The 19,370-nt window shown below is 62.6% G+C and overlaps 1 protein-coding gene across 2 annotated transcripts in view; it reads right to left on the bottom strand.

The window, feature by feature from the left end:
* Positions 1-5,510: 5,510 nt before the first annotated feature.
* NOTCH1 (notch receptor 1) overlaps positions 5,511-19,370 on the bottom strand; it is a 46,919-nt gene continuing 33,059 nt past the window's right edge. The window contains exons 19-34 of one of the 2 annotated variants that reach the window (XM_060153728.1): positions 18,802-19,003; positions 17,679-17,832; positions 17,365-17,549; positions 16,774-16,906; positions 16,364-16,621; positions 16,176-16,288; positions 14,891-15,462; positions 14,278-14,673; positions 13,589-13,737; positions 12,674-12,890; positions 12,428-12,515; positions 12,174-12,339; positions 11,302-11,597; positions 10,195-10,342; positions 10,017-10,114; positions 5,511-8,646 (exon numbers count right to left, since the gene is read on the bottom strand). In XM_060153728.1, coding sequence (XP_060009711.1) covers positions 7,204-8,646; positions 10,017-10,114; positions 10,195-10,342; positions 11,302-11,597; positions 12,174-12,339; positions 12,428-12,515; positions 12,674-12,890; positions 13,589-13,737; positions 14,278-14,673; positions 14,891-15,462; positions 16,176-16,288; positions 16,364-16,621; positions 16,774-16,906; positions 17,365-17,549; positions 17,679-17,832; positions 18,802-19,003 — 4,618 coding nt within the window. In that variant the 3' untranslated portion in view covers positions 5,511-7,203. Of the gene's footprint in view, positions 8,647-10,016; positions 10,115-10,194; positions 10,343-11,301; positions 11,598-12,173; positions 12,340-12,427; positions 12,516-12,673; positions 12,891-13,588; positions 13,738-14,277; positions 14,674-14,890; positions 15,463-16,175; positions 16,289-16,363; positions 16,622-16,773; positions 16,907-17,364; positions 17,550-17,678; positions 17,833-18,801; positions 19,004-19,370 lie in introns of those variants that run through there. The other variant, XM_060153729.1, reaches the window with a different exon arrangement.

Below are 19,370 nucleotides of genomic sequence, written 5' to 3'. Positions count from 1 at the left end.
TTAGACATAAGGCTATTGCACACCTAATAGACTACAGTCTAGTGTAAACATAACTTCTACACGCACTGGGAAACCAAAACATTCCTGTGACTTCCTTCAGTGTGATACTCAGTTCGTTGCAGGAGTCTGGAACCGAACCCGCAATGTCTCTCTGAGGTGTGTCTGTACGGAGATTTACAGTGAATATCGTGAATCCATACACAACTACAGATTCATGATAAGTATTGATAACGCATCACTGTGTGATTCAGGAAGGGCCACACATTCGACGGTGTGTGAAAAAGGAAACAATGTAACTCTGAGGCCCTTCGCACGCAGCATCTGTTGTGTTACACAGAAATAACGTTTCTGGAGATCAGACTGTCACCTCGTCGAGCCTGGGTTTTTCCGTCCTGAACGGGGATGGTCGCGTGTCCCGAAAGAGGCTGCTGCCTGGCTCGAGCGAGCACACGCTTCCCCGGGGCGGCGCAGGGAACGCAGCTGTAGAACTCAGTGCCATTTCTGAGTCCTTACCTCGTGCCAGGAGCTTTACGGCGGCGACCTGACAGGTCCCGGGCCCACCACAAGCCCAGGAGGTCGGCTCAGAGCAGTTCCCACGTTACCCCTGAGACACAGTCTCGGAGACAACAAGTCACCTGCCTGCGGGTCAACAGCTGCGACCGGGAAGGTGGAGACACAAGGGACACAGATCGGGAAGCACGGCGGCAGCCAGTGTGGCTTCTTGAATCATCCTGAAGATGGAGTCACCAGGAGCAGCATGTCCTGACCCGTGTCCAGCCCGTGTCGCCCCTTCGTCTGTGATGGGTGAGTCCGTTTGGGAACCAGTGCGCATACGCTCCCTCCTGGCGATGCACTGTCCACACCATCATTTCAAAGCCTAAGAGGTCCTGCAGGAAAGGATACTCTGACCCAAAACCCGTCAAACACCCTTCGGGACACAGTGCTTCTGGGTCTCCGTTTGCCCTGGGGTCAATCTGGACCACATTGTTTAGGTTTCTGAATGAAATACTTTAACAGAATAATCCTTTGCTCTTATGCCCGGGGCCCCATCACAAGCGGTGAGTGTAGGAAGCTCTCCACCGTCTGCTGCTGACGGCTGTGCCCCACTGCAGCGGTGTGGTTTCTGGATCGGGCTGGCCCACGAAGGACTTGTCGTCGGCCCGCGACGGAATAGGAAGGCGCCGCAGAGTGGACGTCAGCTCCGCGGCTAAGGGCTGTCTCACTGCGGACATTCTCTGGAAGCGAGCCTTTCTTAACGAAGAGAGCCAGTGCGGCCCAAGGCCCCCAAGCAGCGCGGAGGCCGGAGACACTCTGCTCGCTTCTTGGTGTGGAGGAGCCCTGCCTGTCTGTTTGTCTGTGGGCCCTAATGCTGTCCCTCCTCGCCCACGGGTCCCGTCTCTGCTCTGGCCAGAGGGGTGCAGAGCCTCCTTTGGGGCTCACTCGGGGACAAGGCGGAGCAGACCCCACGCCAGTGATGGGCCTCGGGCTTTCCTGCAGGGCTGAGAGGTGCCGAGAGGCCACCGTGACGGTCTAAATCCGTGCCATCCGACGTGGTGTCTGTGCGCACGTGTGCTGGTCCAGCACCTGGGGCTGCGACCAGTCCAAACTGAGGTGCGCTGTAAGCCTGGGACGCACACGGGCTTTCAAAGACACAGTCCCCCTCCTACACCCCCAAAAAGCATGTAAGACATCCCATTAACTGTTTGCGTCGATTACAGGCTGAGGTGATAATAGTTTGAATCTACTGGTTAACTAAATTGTATTAAAATAAACTTCACCTGTTTCTTTTCATGTTTCCTGTGGCAGCTAGTCTTTGCAGCGCACGTGTGGCTGGCGTCACCTTTCTGTTGGACCGCGCTGCTCCGAACCACCCTGATGCTTTGAGGAAGGTCCCCCCGCGACGGCCCCTGACCACAGGCAGTCAGGAGGGAAGGAAGCATCAGGAGGTGGATCAGGATTGGCGGCTCTGTGTCAACCTCGTGTGTTTTGCATGTTGAAAAGTGCAAGTCTCCAGATCCCTGGGGAGTGACGAGCTGAGGAGGGGAAGGGAACCAGGGCGGCACCAGGGCCAGCTGGCTGGGGCTGCTGGGGATGTGGACATGCGCGTGGCACCTGAGAGGTGTGCTCTGTTAGTCAGCTAGGGCTGCCAGGACAAGTACCACAGGGAATTCCCTGGCAGTCCAGGGCTTAGGACTCGGCCCTTCCACTGCCGGGACCAAGGTTCAATCCCTGGTCGGGGAACTAATATCCCACAAGTGCACAACGTGGTCCAAAAAAAGAAAGGTACCACAGGCCAGTGGCTTAACAGAAATTCATTTCTCACAGTTCTGAGGGCTGAAGGCCGAGATCCAGGTGTTGGCGAGGTTGACTTCCTGAGGCCTCTTTCCTGGGCTGGGAGGTGGTCGCCCTCTCCCTGGGTCTTCCATCCTCCCTCTGGGCATGTCTATGTCTTGACCGCCTCTTCGTACGAGGACACCTGTCACATTGGCTTAGGGCCACCCTAACGACCTCACTTTGCCTTAATTACCGAGCCTTTAAAGACCCACCTCCAAACACAGCCACATTCTGAGGTCCGGGGAGCCAGGCCTTCAACATATGACTTCTGGGAGGACAGAGTTCAGCCCAGGACAGACCCCCAAGCCAGGGGTGTCTTGGGTGAGCTTAGCCCCAAGGGAGGGGCTGTGTCCTCCCTGGGAGGTGCATGGTGGCCAGGCGGGGGTCCTTCAAAGGCGGGGCCGGCAGAGCAGGCCGAGTTGGGCTGTACGTCCAGGATGAGAATGGCGAGTTGGAGGGAGGCGAGCCGGCAGGGTAGCCGGGGCAGCGGGAGCAGGTTCAGGTCCCAGTGGGACAAACGGGTGGGTTGCTCACTCCCTCTCAGCATCCGGTGGGCACCCTGGGGCCTGCAGAACCTCCGCCAGTGCCTCCGAGCCTGGGGGCGGCTGAGGGCTGAGCTCCTGAGGGGCAGGGGAGGTTCGGGCCGGGGGGGGGGGGAGGGGGGGAGGGCAGAGCCCTCGCTCTGTGGCTGCAGCTGCCCCTCCCCCCAGGACCTTGCCCGCAAAGCGGAGGGCAGGGCCAGGTTCCAGGCACACACCCTTCTCCTTGCTGCTGAGGGCCCCAAAGATTTGGGTAGCAGAGAGGCGCTCCTCATGACCCCTGGGTCCCCTGAGGCCCGTCCTGCTGCATCTGTGGGAATCCCACAGCCCCAGTGAACTTCTTGGGAGTTCAAACACTGCTGGGAGTTCTTTCTTTTAAAAAAATAATTGATTGAGGTATAACTCATAGAACATAAAATTAATCATTTTACAGCAAATTCAATGGCACTTAATACGTTAAAAATGTGCAACCACCACCTCTATCAAGTTCCAAAGCGTCTCATCGCCCAGCGTAACGCCCCAGCCCCACTGGGCAGTCGCTTCCCATCCCCCCCGCCCTCAGCCCTGGGAACCGCTCATCTGCGTGCTGCCCCTATGGGTTTACCTGGTCTGCACGTTTCACACAAATGCAGCCATACAGTGTGTGACCTCTAGCGTCTGGCTTTTTTTTTTTTTTGCGCTACGCGGGCCTCTCACTGCTGTGGCCCCTCCCGCTGCGGAGCACAGGCTCCGGACGCGCAGGCGCAGCGGCCGTGGCTCACGGGCCCAGCCGCTCCGCGGCATGTGGGATCTTCCCGGACCGGGGCACGAACCCGTGTCCCCTGCATCGGCAGGCAGACTCTCAACCACCGCGCCACCAGGGAAGCCCGCGTCTGACTTCTTTTGCTCAGCATGATGTTTCTGGGTTTCAGCTGTGCTGTAGCAGGTGTCGGTAGCTTCATTCTTCTTCATGGCTGAATAATATTCCATCATATGTGCATTTAGTCTGGGTTCTCCAGAGAAACAGAGCCAACAGGATGTATCAATACATAAAGAAATTGATTACAAAGAATTGACTCACACGATTATGGGGGCTCCAAAGTCCCCAGATCTGTGGTCAGCAGCTCGAGACCAGGGGTGCTGATGCTTTGGTGCAAATCCAAAGGCAGGAAGAGACTGACGTCCCAGCTCACGTGGTCGGCAGCAGGACGTCCCTCTTACCCAACCTTTTCATTCTATTCAAGTCTTCACCTGATTGGGTGAGACCCACCCGCATGGGCGGGGGGGTGGTGTCTGCTTTACTCAGCCCACAGATTCCAATGCTAATCTCATCCAGAAACACCCTCACGTTTGGCCAAATGGCCCCCCAGCCAAGTTGACGCATATGATGAACCACCACAGCGCGGGCCACTGCACTTGGCTCATCCACTTGGCAGCGGACGGGCATTTGGGCTGTTCCTACCTCTTGGCTGCTGTGAGCACGTCTGTGGACGCACTTGTGCGAGTCTGCTTTCACTTTTCTCAAGTGTACACCTAGGAGTGTAATTTTGCGGTGTGGGTGTTCTTTGGGCAGAATTCAAGCTGAGTACCGCCCCCCGAAGATGGAAATTCAGCCATTTGCCACATCCCACTTCCCAGAACCTCCTGTCCCAGGAACGAAGCATCCGAACTCAGTGAGGAAATCCTGGGTTCACCTTTGTGCCTGAATAGGCCAGGCCCAGGGGCAGGTGGCACTTTGCCGTGGAAGGGGGTCACCGGACTCTCTGTTATTCTGGTTTGGACACGGGTTCGATCCCTGGTCCGGGAAGATCCCACATGCCGCGGAGCAACTGAGCCCGTGCGCCACAACTACTGAGCCTGCGCTCTAGAGCCCGCGAGCCACAACTACTGAAGCCCACGTGCCTAGAGCCCGTGCTCTGCAGCAAGAGAAGCCACCGTGATGAGAAGCCTGCGCACCGCAACGAAGAGTAGCCCCCACTCTCCACAACTAGAGAAAGCCTGCACGCAGCAACAAAGACCCAACACAGCCAAAAAATAAAGTTAAAAAAAATTTTTTTTAATGAAGAAAACAAAATCTGGTTTGAAGTCACTGGCCTGGGGGCGGGGCCAGGTAGAGAAGAGGCAGGCGGGGCCAGGTGAGAGGAGGGGCACAAGCAGGAGGGACGGGGAGAGGCCCACGTGGGCGTCTGGTGGCCCAACTCAGGCTCCCTGAGCCAATGGCTCTGCCCAGCCTGCACCCCTTGGGGTCACCCCCGTGGTGCCCCTGCTCGGATATTCCTGTGGCTTCCTCTGACCTCACGCTAGGGTCTGGACTCCTTCCCGTGGCCTCCCGGCCCCTCCCTGTGCCCCTCTTTCCTGCAGCGGCCCCCGGGCCGTGGTCCCCAGGCTGGTCAGGGGTGCCTCGCCCTCCGTGGCCCAGACAGACGGGAGAGCCCGGAGCCTGGTGGTGTCGGGCTGTATGTGCCTGGCTCCCTGTGGGGTGTCTGCCCCCCCGTGGTAGACAGGGACGCTGGACACCTTCCGAGCGGACAGAGTGACGCCGGCGCCCACGGGCCAGGGCTGGGTGGTCTCACCACCGCTCTCCCATCGGGAGGTACTTCGGAGAGGACTGCCCTGCTGTTCCCCGCTCTCAGAAAGCAAGCCAGCACCACAGCCGAGTTTAGCAAAATCTGGACAACGATCAGAATCATTTTTATTGCAAATCAGACAAAAAAGATGAAAAAAAATACATCATTTTCATCACCTGCAGTTTTGCATGTAGATAACTTTTTTAAAAAGTTTCCTTTTCATGTAAACTACACTCTATTTTATAAAACACAGTAAGAAGCAACATCTTAGGAAGTGTCTGGTCATGCCCACTAGGGGTGGCCCAACACTGTGCCCGGCGAGGCCCGAGCAGCTGCCCGAGCGCAGTGGGCGGCAGGACCCTCCCTGGCTTTGCTCTCAGGAGCTACGGTTCAGCAGCTGCAGGTCAGGTCGTGGGGCCTGGGTTCTGACATCCCTTACCAACATGACCCCTGACAGATTTGTTCCATCAGATTTCTTAAACAAAATCCCCCATTTAGAAATGTATTTACAGACATTTACTCTGCCACAGGCTTATACTTGATAATGTAAGAATCTGCTCCCTCCCCCGGGCGCACGCCCCCCCCTCCCCAAACCGGGAGGGGTGGCCCGCAAGCAGGCTCCCGGCGTCCCAAGCGCCCCACTGAGCCGCGCCGGGCCCCGGCACGAGGGTCTCTGAGCAGTGAGGCTGCACACAACCATGTTTTTCCGAGTCTCCTATAAAGACAGGGCCCATCAGCGCTCGGGCCCCGGGAGCACCAATCCATCTTCTGCTGAACCTGGGAGACGCAGTTCAAGTTGAGACGCCTCCGACGGGGTGGCCCAGGCAGTGTCTCTCCCCAGAAAGGGGTAGGCCTCCCCAGCGTGGGGTCCCAGGTGGGTACCACACCTCTGACCTCTCACTCCACACGATGCTTAAGTATCAGTGGGGGCGGGGGTGGTGGTGCCTGGGAGCCTCCAGAAAGAACAAGAACTCACAAGACCAATGAACAACTACGTAATACTGAACCCGAAACAAAGATTCATGATTGGTACCATGAAACGTACCCTTGGTATACCCCAAGAACACGTTTTTAAAAGCGTGTTTTAAAAAAGTCATTTAAAAGAACACCAAAACACATAAACCACATCATTCCACATGCTCCTTCCCTATTTTAGAAGCCAATTAACCCATGTGCGTAAGGAGTAAAGGGTCTGCTTTTCTCTCTCTAGATGCATCTTCTCGCAAAACGCAGGTGGTCCTGGGAGCGGGGGTCGGGGGAGTGGTCCCGCTTTGGAGGAGGGGTGAGGGGGCTGTCTGGGGAAACGGGCAGCAGGCCCGGGCACCCCGGGAGCTTTCTGAACAATGCTGGCTCGAAAACCTCCCTTCTCTGACATTTCTTTTCGGATTAAAAAAAAAAAAAAAAAAAAGGAAATCAATAAATAAATGGCATTTGGAAATCATGAATCTTTGTTTATATTTTACAAACACCTGGGAATCTTCATCCTAAGCAGGGAAATCACGATAGAGAACTAGTTTATTTTCTTGGAGCAGATAGAAGTTGCTACCTGGTGATATACAAAACAGTACATATAAATAAAAAGACAGTGTTTCCAGGTAAAATAAAAGTACATAAATAAATACTAAAAAAAAAAAAAAATTAAAAATTCTTGTCCTCTTATTTTGTATAAAGACTCATGTTTTGAAAAAAGCTCCTTTGGTCGGCCCCGACATCCACGGAGCGCACGCGAACGTCCAGCAGGGCTTGGGAAAGGAAGCACAGGGTCCCTGGGGGCAGCCGGCTGTTTACTTAAAGGCCTCAGGAACGTGGGCGATCTGGGACGGCATGCTGGTGGGCGGGCTGGAGATGCCCTCGGACCAGTCGGAGATGTTGGAGTGCGGCGACGAGCTGGACCACTGGTCGGGGGACTCCGGGGACGGGGTGAGGAAGGGGTGCTCGGGCACCTGCAGCTGGTGGCTGGGGGTGTTGTCCACGGGGGAGGAGTAGCTGTGCTGGGAGGGGGGCGTCAGGAACTGGGCGGTGGTCATGGGCGGGGCCAGCGCGGCCGGCAGCGACGTGGGCAGGACCTGGCTGTCCTGCGGCAGGACGGTGTGCGCCGCCAGGCTGCCGGGGCCCAGGGGCTGCACGTCCGCCTGGCTCAGCTCCCCCGCCAGGAAGCTCCGGGCCATGTGGCCGCTGGTGGCCGAGCCCACGCCGAGGTGTGGCTGCGGTGCCTGCGGCTGCATGTTCGGCGGCTGCATCTGTAAGTTCTGCTGTTGCGGCTGAGGCTGCACCAGGTGAGGCTGGGCGGCCAGCCGCGCGCTGGGCAGGGCCTGGTAGCTCATCATCTGGGACAGGGCGGTGGCCGACAGGCCGCCGTGCAGCGGGCCCACCATGCCGTGCTGGAGGGCGGGGGCCTGCGTGCTCAGGGTGCCCGGCGCCACGCTCCCTCGCAGCGGGTTGTACTGGTTCGGCACCAGGCCATTCTGCAGCCGGGCCAGCCACTCGCACTGGCCGTTCAAGCCTGCGGCCCCACCCACGGTGAAATTCACGGCCCCACCGCAGCTCCCGCTGCCGCCAGCACCCAGGACCGTGCTGGTGCCGGAAGCCACGGGAAGGTGGGAGAGGCGTGGCGGCCCCGCCTCGAAGGCCAGCCGGCCACCCCCACTCAGCGCCGCCATCTCGGGCTTGGCCGCCACGCTCAGGTGGCTGACGCCCAGGTGGGCCTCGGGCATCCCGGGCAGGTGGTTGAGGGGCATAGAGGGAGACTGCTGGAAAGGGGAGGGCAGGAGGGGCGGGGAGGCCACATCCGACAGGTAGCCGTGGGGGGACTCCAGGGAGTCCACGGGCGACAGCGTGCTCGAGCTGTCCAGCAAGCAGCCCCTGCCGTCCTGGGACTTCTTCCTCCGCGCCCTGAGGTCCTTGGGCTCCTTGCCGCCGCAGGCCAGGCCCTTGGTGCTGGGCTTGCGGGCCTTCTTGCCCTGCACGGCGGGCTTGAGGTTGCCCAGGTAGCCGCTGGGAGAGCAGAGCGGGGGCGACAGGGTGGGCGCGCCGTGCAGCGGGGGGCTGCGCACCAGGCTGTACTCGTCCAGTAGCCGCACGATGTCGTGGTGCATGCGCTCCTGCGCGATGTCGCGGGGCAGGCGGTCCATGTGGTCCGTGATGTCCCGGTTGGCGAAATGGTCCAGCAGCACCTTGGCCGTCTCGTAGCTGCCCTCCCGGGCGGCCAGGAACAAAGGCGTCTCCTCCTGGGGGAATGGACGGGGGCAGGTGAGGAGGTCACCTGTCACCAGAGGGACCGGCGGTCTGGCCCCTCCTCCTGGACACGGGGCGGGGGGCAGCTCATCTCGACCCTCCCCAGCATGCTACCTTTAACTGGCCTGTTAAGTGTTAACAAAAAAGGCCTTAAATACATCTTCTGAGACCCACCCAGAGGCGGTCTGTGGGATCCTAAACTCTAAATCAGTAAAGCTTCACCCTTCCGGGGGTCATAGGCCCCGCAGGAGATCTAACAGACTGTGGCCCCTCTTCCCTCCCTCCAAACCTGCACAGACGCAAACCCTGCCACAATTTCAGGGGCTTGGGGATGTCTAAAGTGCATCCGTGGGCACCACACGGTCCCCCAGGGACCCTGACATCTTAGCTCTGTCCCTGGGTCTTGGCTTTCTCATCTGTACAGCGGACATGCCGCATGTGCCCCCGAGGCTGCTGTGCGCGTGTGGGGTGAGGCCTGATGGTGCCGGCCTGGTACACACAGGCCTCGGCCACGGCCGCCGCCACGCCACGGCAGTCCCTTCGGCCAGCCCCTCCGTCTCCGAGGCTGAGTCTCCCCAACGGGAGGTTGGATCACGTCTCCGCCCCACCGCGGACTCAGGAGCTCCTGGGCCCAACACTGCCCCCTGTGCCCCTCCCCCAGGACAGTCTGAAATGCAACCAGGGGTCAGTGAAGTATGGGGTGGGGCTGGACACACAGAGGAGCCCAGCGACAAGTTCCGGAGACGTGGGGTCAGACTGGGCTGGGGGCTGGGGAGGAAGGAAAGCGCCTCCTCGGCCTCGGGGCCCAGACTGTGGCAACGCTGAGGGAGACGGGGTGGCCCAGACTGTGGCAACGCTGAGGGAGACGAGGCGGCACAGACCGTGGCAACAACGCTGAGGGAGACGGGGGGCGGCCCAGACTGTGGCAACGCTGAGGGAGACGGGGCGGCACAGACTGTGGCAACGCTGAGGGAGACGGGGCGGCCCAGGCGCAGAGCCCCCCACGCCCACCAGCCTCTTGACTCAGCGTGTACCATGTGCGTCCCCCCACCCCGCCCAGGGACAGCCAAGGACAGGGCTGAGGTCCAGGTCACAGTGACAGAGAGCGGAGAGCGGCAGCCGGTTACTCGCTAGCGGGGAACGCACGCCCTGCGCTTGCGAGGGGACCCGTAACTACGGCAGGAAGGGGGGAGGGAGAGCCAACGACACACAGGCACTCGCTGAGGGGTCCCCATCTGTGCGCCAGGGGGTCCTCCTGGGACTTTACAGGTTAGGGAGCTGAGGCCCAGGAGCTGAAGTCACTGGCTTGGGGCCCCCGTCGGAAGAGAGTGGCGTCGGGGCCGTGACCCGCCAGCCGGCGCACCTTGTTGCTCTGCATGTCCTTGTTGGCCCCGTTCTTCAGGAGCACGACGGCCGCCTCCACGTTGTTCACCGCGGCGGCCCAGTGCAGGGCGGACTTGCCTGCGAGGGGAAGCAGAGGGCGGGTTAGGGAGCAGCAGGTGAACGCGGGCACCCCCGCGGGCCGGGCGCAGCCGGCTCACCCAGGTCGTCCACGGCGTTGACGTCGGCGTGGGAGTTGATGAGGTCCTCCAGCATGCCCTCGACGGCCAGGCGGGCGGCCAGGATCAGTGGCGTGGTGCCGTCGTGCATGCGGGCGTCCAGGTCCGTGGCTCGGTTCCGGATGAGGATCTAGGCGACAGGGAGGGTCTCAGGCTCGGCCAGTGTGAGCGCCAGGCGCCCACCTGGGACAAATGCTTGGGATCCGATCCCTGACGTGGAAGCAGCCCCTCCTGGGGTCTAAGTGGCCCCATGGAGTTGGGGCATGGGGGAGCCACCGGCCGCCGCTAGAGGGGCCGGGGCCAGAGCACCCGCGAGAAGGACGGTCACTGTTTGCTGGTGGGTTAACGGAGCTGGGGACCACGCCGTGCGCGGGGCGGGCCTAGCTCCTGTGAAACAAGCGCCCATGGGAATTTATGTCTCTAAGCGCCAGAGAGGCTGCCAGAGTGAACTCGCCAGGGCCTGCCTCCAGGGGCTCATTTAAATCGTCCTTGATCTCTTACTTCCATAGAAAGACAGCACGTCAAAAATTACTAAATTAAAACCCCGGTCTGCGCCCTGTTTACCTGCCCGTCTGTGCAGAGCACCACGGCCCAGGGCCTGGTTGGTCTGCGGCAGGGGGACCGGCCGGCGGCTTTCAAAGCACCCTGTGCCAGGGACACTCCCCAGAGGCCCAGGTACCCAAGTCCCTAATCCACCCCGGTCCCGAGCCCCCGGTTTGCAGGCAGCAAACAGCAGCCTCTAGCCCTTCTCCTCACCACCAGAGGCAACGCCTCCAGCCCAGGCGGGAGGGGCAGACGCAGGGGACGGAGCCTGTCTTGGGTGAAGGCGAGGAGGCCCTGCTTCCTGCGGGTCCCCACGGCCTCCTGCTAGACCGCGGCTAGCCGGGCCCCCCCGCGAGGACGACACGGGGCTTTGATGCCCTCCCCGGCCTCGGGCCCCCTTCAGGGTGCAAAGGCTCGAGGTGGGGAAGCGGGGGAGACGCCAGCTGCCCCTGCTCTGGCCACGCTTGGAATGAGGGCTCCGGGGCCCGGCCACGAGGAGGGAAGGCGGGCGCAAGCTAGCAGAAGGGCGCGGGCACGGCTGCCCACCTGAAAGACACCCTGCGCGTCGGCAGCCACGGCCGCGTGCAGCGGGGTGCGTCCCATGTTGTCTTGGATGTTGGCGTCAGCGCCGGCCTCCAGCAGGCGCTTGGCCGCGTCGGAGCGCGAGTAGCGGGCAGCCAGGTGCAGGGCGGTCTCGCCGGTGCGGTCCGTCTGGCTGTGCAGGCTGGCGCCCTGGTAGATGAAGTCCGAGATGACGGCGGGTGCGTCCTCCTCCTCCTCGCTCTTGCCCGTCTCCAGGCCCCCTCCGCTGCAGGAGGCTATCATGAGGGGCGTGAAGCCGTCTGCAGGGGCGGGACAGGGGCGGGGCAGGGGCGGGGCCTGGTCAGGAAGGCCGGCCCCCAGCAGCCGCTCGGGGACTGCGGACGCGCGGCCCACGGAGGCCATCCTGCCTGGGGCCAACGCAGCCCATGCAAGCTCCCCGAGGGCAGAGGCAAGTCCAGCTCCAACGGGCTGGTGGGCGACAGAGACGCCCGCCGCTCTGCCTCCGGACCTGCCCGAGACCTTCACCAACAGCCCACCCAGGAGAGAGACCACGTAAGAAATGGGTGGTTAGGAAACCAACACCTTGGATGTCTCAAAAGGAGCGTTTCGGATCAAGAAATGAACTCGGAGGGCAGAGTGAGTTTTGAGACCGTCGCCCCGAGCGGGGAGCCGGCGAGGAGGCTGAGCGACTCCCCAGGGTCCCCACCGCCTCCCAGGTCTCATCCCCCAAAGCTGAGCTTCCAGGTACTGACCCCGAGGGTTCAGGGGAGGGGGGCAGGCGGGTCACGAGGTCAGGCAAGAGCAGGCTGCCCGCAGCGGCTAGGTGCCCCAGGGTGGAGCCCCGGAGGGTGGTGCGGGGGGCCGGCGGCACCTACCCGGCCCGCGGACATTGACGTCCATGCAGTCGGTGTCGGCCTCGCCCTGGGGCGGCGTGGGGGCCATGGCGGACACGCGGAGGTCAGCCGCGTCCAGGTGCTGCTGGGTCCACTGCCGGTGGTCTGTCTGGTCATCCAGGTCAGGAAGGACCACGGGCTCCTCGAACTAAGGAACAGGGTCGAACGGAGGGCCACGTCCAAAGGGGCCGGGAGGGGGGAAGGGCGGGGGCTGGGACCCTGGGGCACCAACTCACCCGGAACTTCTTGGCTTCCAGGCCCTCGTCGCCCCACTCGCTCTGGTTGTCGTCCACGAGGGCGCCGTCCGAGGCGTTCTTCAGGGGCCTGGGGGTGAGGGGGTGGGGAGGCGGGACTGAGCGGGGCTCCCGGGAGACCCCCGGGGCCCCGCCCGCGCCCGGCATCCGAGGTGGGGCCCGTGGGTCCACAGGGGGCGGCCCCGCCTCCCGCCAAGTCCCCCAGATGCCGCGGCCACGTCCACTAACTTGAGGCCCACGGAGTCCTCGCCGAGGGGCTCCCGCCGCTTCTTCTTGCTGGCCTCCGACACCTTGAAGCCCTCGGGGAACCAGAGCTGGCCATGCTGCCGCCGGCGCTTCCGCGACAGCAGCACCCCGCAGCCCACAAAGAAGAGCAGCACGAAGGCCACCACGGCCACGTACATGAAGTGCAGCGGCGCGGGCGGGGGCGGCTCCACCGTCTCACCTGCGGGCATCAGGCTGAGCTACCAGGCAGGCTGGCGGCCGGGGGCAGCGCACTGGCTCCGCGGCCGGGCGCCTCCTCGCCTACTCTCCTCCATCCCGCCCCCCAAAATAAGGTCATTTTCTACGCGATTAATCAGAATTGCAAACTATCGCTAAATTCTCTCCTGCACCAGCCGGCTATCTGGAGACGGCTTTTACTTTTTTCTCCTTTAAGGGAGAAGGATTAGCCAACTTCAAATCACTGCACTTGCATTGAGCTGTTAAGACAAAGGATTTAGGGGGATTTTCGAGATACAAACTTCAACACTTCACATGACACCGATCAATTCTTTTCTCTCTCTCTCCTTTTTTTTTTAAAAAAAAAGCTGTAATGATTTTGAAATAATACCCAACAAAGAAAAATCAGGAGGAAGGGGTGGGGCGAGAAAAAGGCTCCTACTTTCTGGGATGTGCTGGTTCCCCTGGGCCAGCCTCGCTGACAGCTGTCACTGTGGGGAGGGAGAGCGTGCGGGGCGGAAAACGCCAGCAGACACTCCCGAAACTCTGGATGGCGTGACACCCCCGTGGGTGGCAAATGGCACGAAGAACGTGAGCACCTGGGAGGGGAACTGGGAGACAGCCCCTCCCCGGCGGACCCCTCCCAGTACACGCAAAAGCTCCCGAGGGAGTGTGGCTGGGCGAGCAGGGCGGGCCACTCACTCTGCACGGCCTCGATCTTGTAGGGGATATTGAGGCTGCCCAGCGAGGCGAGCGCGCCCAGGAAGGCGGCCACGTCCGTGGCGCTCTGGAAGCACTGCGAGGATGACTGGACGCACTGCCGGTTGTCGATCTCCAGGTAGACGATGGACCTGGGGGCGCACCGGGGTCGGGGGGCTCGGACCCCAGCCTCCTCCCTGCGCCCACCCAGCCCACTGCTTCCAGGGACCAGCTCTGGCCCCTGTGGCCTCACCCTGATGGGCGGGGGCAGAGGCACTCCCAGAACCCAAGGGGGCAGCCTGGGGCGGTGGGGAGCTGGGTCTGGACAGGAACAACCCTGGAGGTGGCCGGCGCCCCTGCCGGCCCACGTCAGCCCCAGCAGGGCACGCATGGCTGCTGGTCACAGACACTCCTCTGAGAGCTCCCGCCCCACCCCGGCCCCGGGGCTCCCTTGAGTGCCACGAGCATCCCTGTTCCTCATCTCGGAAGGGAAGAGATGTCAAGAAGCTGATCCTCCCCTGGAGCTGACCCCAGGCTCCAGGGCCTGGGCCATGGGGTGAAGAGCCCCCGGGGGAACGCTGTCTCCGCCCCTCACCCCTCACAGGCCCCGTAAGTCCTGGGCCTCTTTCACCACGTAGTGGGAAGAGCGCTGACGCTCGGGGGGCGGGGGGGCCCCGCGGGAGCGCACTCACCCGCGGATGTCCATGGGGTCCAGCTCCCTGCGCCGGCGCCCGCCCCCGCTGCCCGGGAGCAGCGAGGCCCCGCCGTCCACAGAGCGTCTGATGGGGTGCTTGTGCAGCTCCTCCTCGCGGCCGTAGTAGGGAAAGATCATCTGCTGGCCGCTGGCGTCGCGCTTGAAGACCACGTTCGTGTGCAGCAGGCGGCTGAGCTCGCGCAGGAAGTGCAGCGAGTGGTTGCGCAGCTGCTCAGGCGGCATCAGCACCACCAGCACCAGCGTGCCGGCCGCCAGCCGCTCGGGCACGTGCTCCGCGCAGTCCAGCCCGTCCCACTCGCACTCGGCGCTGTTGCAGCCCTGGTCGCAGTGCCCGTCCCTGAAGTGGTCCTTGCAGTACTGGTCGTACAGGGGGCTGTGGGCACGAGGCACGCTCAGGGCTCCCTCCACGCCGGGCCCCCGGGGACCCTCGGCCGGCACCTGCCCTCCCGCCGCCCTGCCCTCGAGCTCGGGGTCCTTCCTCCGCCCACGGCCCTTGCCCTCTCCTGGCCCGTGAGCGGACGGCTCCCTCGTGCTGCCCCGTGAGCCCCGGGGCCCCCGCGGTGCAGAGCGGCCGTCCCCGTGGGCCTTACTTGCACTGGCCTTCTGCACGCTGGCAGTCGAAGCCGTCGAAGAGGCAGCCGGCTGAGTTGCACTGGCTGTCGCAGCGGCCGTTGCTGAAGTACTTCCAGCACTGCAGGGACTGAGTGCAGTTCTGCCAGGGGTCGTTGAAGTTGAGGGAGCAGTCGCCGCCGTCCCAGCCGCAGGCGTGGTTGTTGCACTGAAGGCTGCAGACCTTGTTGCCGGCCTCCTCGCGGCAGCCGGGGAGCTCGCAGGCCTCCTCGATCTGCGGCGGGGGGATGTCGAGGCCCACGCCGCCGCCGAAGCTGTAGTCCAGGATGTGGCACAGGAGCCCGTTGAACTTGGCGGGGCACAGGCAGCGGTAGAATGGGCTCTCGGACGTGGGCTCGCAGCTGCCCTGGTTGTAGCAGGGGTTGCCACCCGTGCAGGGGCTGCTGACAGGGAACTGGCATTCGGGGCCGGTGAAGGGGCCCAGGCACAGGCAGGTGGGGCTGCGCGGGCCCGAGATGCAGGTGCCGCCGTTGAGGCATCGCAGGCTGCCGCAGCTGCGTGCGTCGTTCTCACACGTGGCACCCTCGAAGCCCTGCCGGGAGGGCGCCACACAGGGGGTGTCGGGGTGGGCCGGCTCCCCAGACACCCAGGGACCCGCCCAGGCCTGACCTTGCCTCTGCATCCCCCCATCCCCCTTTCCCCGGGCAGCCGGACCCTTTAAAGAAAGTCAACATAAAACGCTCGGGGGTTCCCAGGGGTTGGGAGTGAGGGAAGAGGGAGCACAGATGGGGGAGCGTGGGGCAGTTTTAGGGCAACGGCAAACCCACGTGACCCTGCAACAGTGGACACGTGACACTACACGTGTGTCAGACCCAAACACCACAGGAGAGCAGACCTGACTTAACAGCGTATCAGTGTTGATCACTTAACAATGTATTAACGCTGGTGGCAAGTGGTAACAATGTTCCACGTGAGGGCAAGTTGCCAACAACTGGGAAACTAGGTGTGTAGAGGGAGGGGGTACGTGGGAACCCTCCTTCTGCACGAGTTTTCTATAAAAGTGCTCTAAACGTAAAGTTTATTGACACAAAGCACACGGTCTCGAGGGGAACAAGGAGGTTGGAGTCCAGACACTCAAGCCACCCATTGTCCTCTGGCATGTGTGCGGGACGGGGGGAGGCGGGGTTCTCTGGCCACCTCAGTATCCCAGGTGCGCCAAGCGGGCGCGTCCTCCTGTCACCTTCAGACCAGGGAGCCCTCCTGGCCGCACAGGGCCCTTCCCACCACCTGCCCGGCTGTACCTACCGCTGGGCATTTGCAGATGAACCCGCGGGCGGTGTTGGAGGCCACGGCACAGCTGCCCCCGTTCCTGCAGGGCCTGTCCTTGCAGCCGTTGATGACCGACTCACAGCGGCGCCCTGTGGACGACAGCAGGTGTGAGGGGCCGACCCCCACCCCGGCACCGCTCCCTGCCCCCGGCCGGCGGCACCCACCGGTGTGGCCGGCGCGGCACTCGCAATGGAAGGCGTTGACGCGCTGCACGCAGTTCTGGGTGCCGCGGGCGTCGCAGGGGTTGGACAGGCACTCGTTGACATCACCCTCACAGCGCTCGCCCACGAAGCCGGGCGGGCAGGTGCAGCTGTAGCTGCCCACCTGGTCCACGCAGGTGCCGTTGTTAAAGCACCTGGGGCCCCGGGACACGGGATCGACGGGGGGGTTGCAGTCGTCCACGTTGATCTCGCAGTGCACGCCTGCAGGCCCAGGCACCGTCAAACCCTGTGCGGCAGGTCCTCCCACAGGTGCGCCCCTCGGCCAGCGGTCAGGACCAGGGAGCCTGGACGCCCAGGCAATGGCCGCCGGCCGCCGGCCCGCACGCTCCCTCCCCGGGTGTGGCCCTGCCTACCCTGCGTGCCCCGGGGGCAGGAGCATTTGTAGGTGTTGGTGAGGTCGATGCAGGTGCCCCCATTCCGGCACGGCTGGGACAGACACTCGTTGACCTCCTCGGAGCAGTTCACCCCGTGGTAGCCAGCCACGCACTGCAGGGGGACAGCGAAGGGGCGGGCCCGGGCTCAGTGCGCCCCCCACTCCCCGTGCAGGCTGACGGGGCCCATGAGCTGCCCTCTTGCCCAGCGAAGCTGGGGGGTTCCCCCGACTTGGCGGATCCAGAGGGAGACCCCGGGAAGGGCCCCAGGAAGCTGCAGTTTACTGGCCAAGGTGGGTGTTAGACCCGGTTCCCTAGCATAGAGGTGGGGGCCTTGGGGCAAATCTGGGGGAGGGGAAACCCCGTCCCATTTCCTCTTCCAGGTGCCCCCCCAGCAGAGGACAACTCCTCCAGGCAGTCTTTCCTGATTACCGAGCCCTCCCTTAATAAGACTGAAAGTTGTACACGTCTGCGGGCTTGGTCTTCCCTGCTGCACCGGCTCCCAGCCCAGGGCCCAGCCCTCGCCGACACTCATACCAGACACGCGCACCCTCACCAGGGACGGGTCCCCACCTCGCAGGAGTAGCCACCAGGGTAGTCGGTGCAAGTGGCCCCGTTCTGGCAGGGGCTGGGCGAGCACTCGTCCACCTGGTCCTCGCAGTAGCTGCCCGTGTAGCCCGCCTGGCAGTGGCAGTGGTGCGTGTTGCCCACATTCATGCAGAGCCCTCCGTTCCGGCACAGGTGGGTAACATTGATGCCTGCAGGGGACGAGGTGGACGGAGCCTGAGGCCGGGGCTCCCCTCCGGACAGCAAACCTCCTGACCTCAGAGGACAGACGCCCGGTGGTTGTGGGGAAGCCCGGGCCAGGTCGGGACACGGCCGGTTACCTTGCTGCCACGCGGCCACCTCACAGGAGACGCTGGGCACGTCGCAGTAGAGGCCAGTCCAGCCACTGTGGCACTCGCAGCGGTACAAGGCGTTGGCCTGCCAGCACCTGCCGCCATTCTTGCAGGGCGAGGAGTCACACCAGCGCACGAGGTTCTGGGGACGGCAGTGGGCAGCCTCGCTCACAGTGCCCCCACCCGCCAACTCCCAAGGGGCCCATCCCACCTGGCAGGGGAACACACATGCGCCAGAGAACCTCTCACCCAAGGTGGCTCGTGACCCCATCCTATAGAAATTGACCCCGAGGCCCATGGGCCCCCCTGCTCAGGAACCGCCAGGGGCTGGGGTGCGGGTCTCTCTCTTGTCCTGGGCCCTCGGTGAATCCGGACCACCAGCTGTCTTTCCTTTTTTTGGGGGGGGGGAGGGGGCACGCCACGCACCTTACGGGATCTTAGTTCCCCGACCGGGGACTGAACTCGCGCCCTTTGCAGTGAAAGTGCGGAGTCCTAACCACTGGACAGCCAGGGAATTCCCAGCTGCTTTTTCTTGAAGGAAGATTTTTCTTAAAAAGTAAACAGCCCTTTTGCAACTGACGTTTTCTTGTTTGTTTGTTTGTTTGTTTTTGCGGTACGCGGGCCTCTCCCGTGGCGGAGCACAGGCTCGGGACGCACAGGCTCAGCAGCCATGGCTCACGGGCCTAGCCGCTCCGCGGCACGTGGGATCTTCCCGGACCGGGGCACAAACCCGCGTCCCCTGCATCGGCAGGCGGACTCTCAACCACTGCGCCACCAGGGAAGCCCGCAACTGACGTTTTATGTGAAAATCTCCAATGAACGTAAACCTTCAATACCTTTACGTATTTCCTGTGGAAACACTGGCTTTTAGCTGTCTTCCCCCAGATCAGTGGTCCTCGTTCTTGCTCCGTAAACCTCTGCTACCTGAGTTCAAGTTCACCTCTGACTCCTTATCTGGCAGCTAAGCCCAGGGCTGGGCCCCAGGCTGGCAGCCCAGATCTCCAGGAGCCTCGTACCCCAGGGTGGTGAAGCCAGCTGGAGTTGAGGCGAGGGGGACTCAGTGGTGCGGCCGTGACGCTGAGTGGTGGGCACCCCTGCGGCCCTGACTCACCTGGCAGTTGAGACCAGTGTAGCCCTGCGGGCAGGTGCACTTGTAGGTGCCGTAGCTGTCGTGGCAGGTGCCACCGTGCAGGCAGGGCCGCGAGTCGCACTCATTGACGTCGTGCTGACAGTAGCTGCCCGTGAAGCCTGGCGGACACAGGCAGGTAAAGGAGTTGATGCCGTCCACGCAGGTACCGCCGTTGAAGCAGGAGCTGGAGGTGGGTGGGCAGCGGGGGGGGGGCGGTGGTGAGCGGGGGTGGGGGCAGCGGGACCCTGCCGAAGCAGGTACCTCCACGCTGGCGTCTCCCCCTCGAATCAGTGTGGCCGAAGGGGTCTGAGTGCCGGGACAGGCCAGGAACAGCCTCCCTGAGGTCAGCCAACAGGAGTCCCGGGAGGTCGCCAACTCAGGACCAGGGACCTCAGATTCTCACACCACGTCACACTCCCTTCCTTTGCCTTCTTATAACTCACGCCGAGGAGCCTCATTACACACGTGGTATATAGCGGTTAAGATAAAAACGGCAGGAAACAGAATCGGACAGACAACGCGGGAGACAGTTATGTCAGAAACCAGGAATG

This window comes from Lagenorhynchus albirostris, chromosome 7 (genome assembly GCF_949774975.1).
Source record: "Lagenorhynchus albirostris chromosome 7, mLagAlb1.1, whole genome shotgun sequence".
NCBI lineage: Eukaryota > Metazoa > Chordata > Mammalia > Artiodactyla > Delphinidae > Lagenorhynchus > Lagenorhynchus albirostris.
This window is presented reverse-complemented; position numbering and strand designations above follow the sequence as displayed.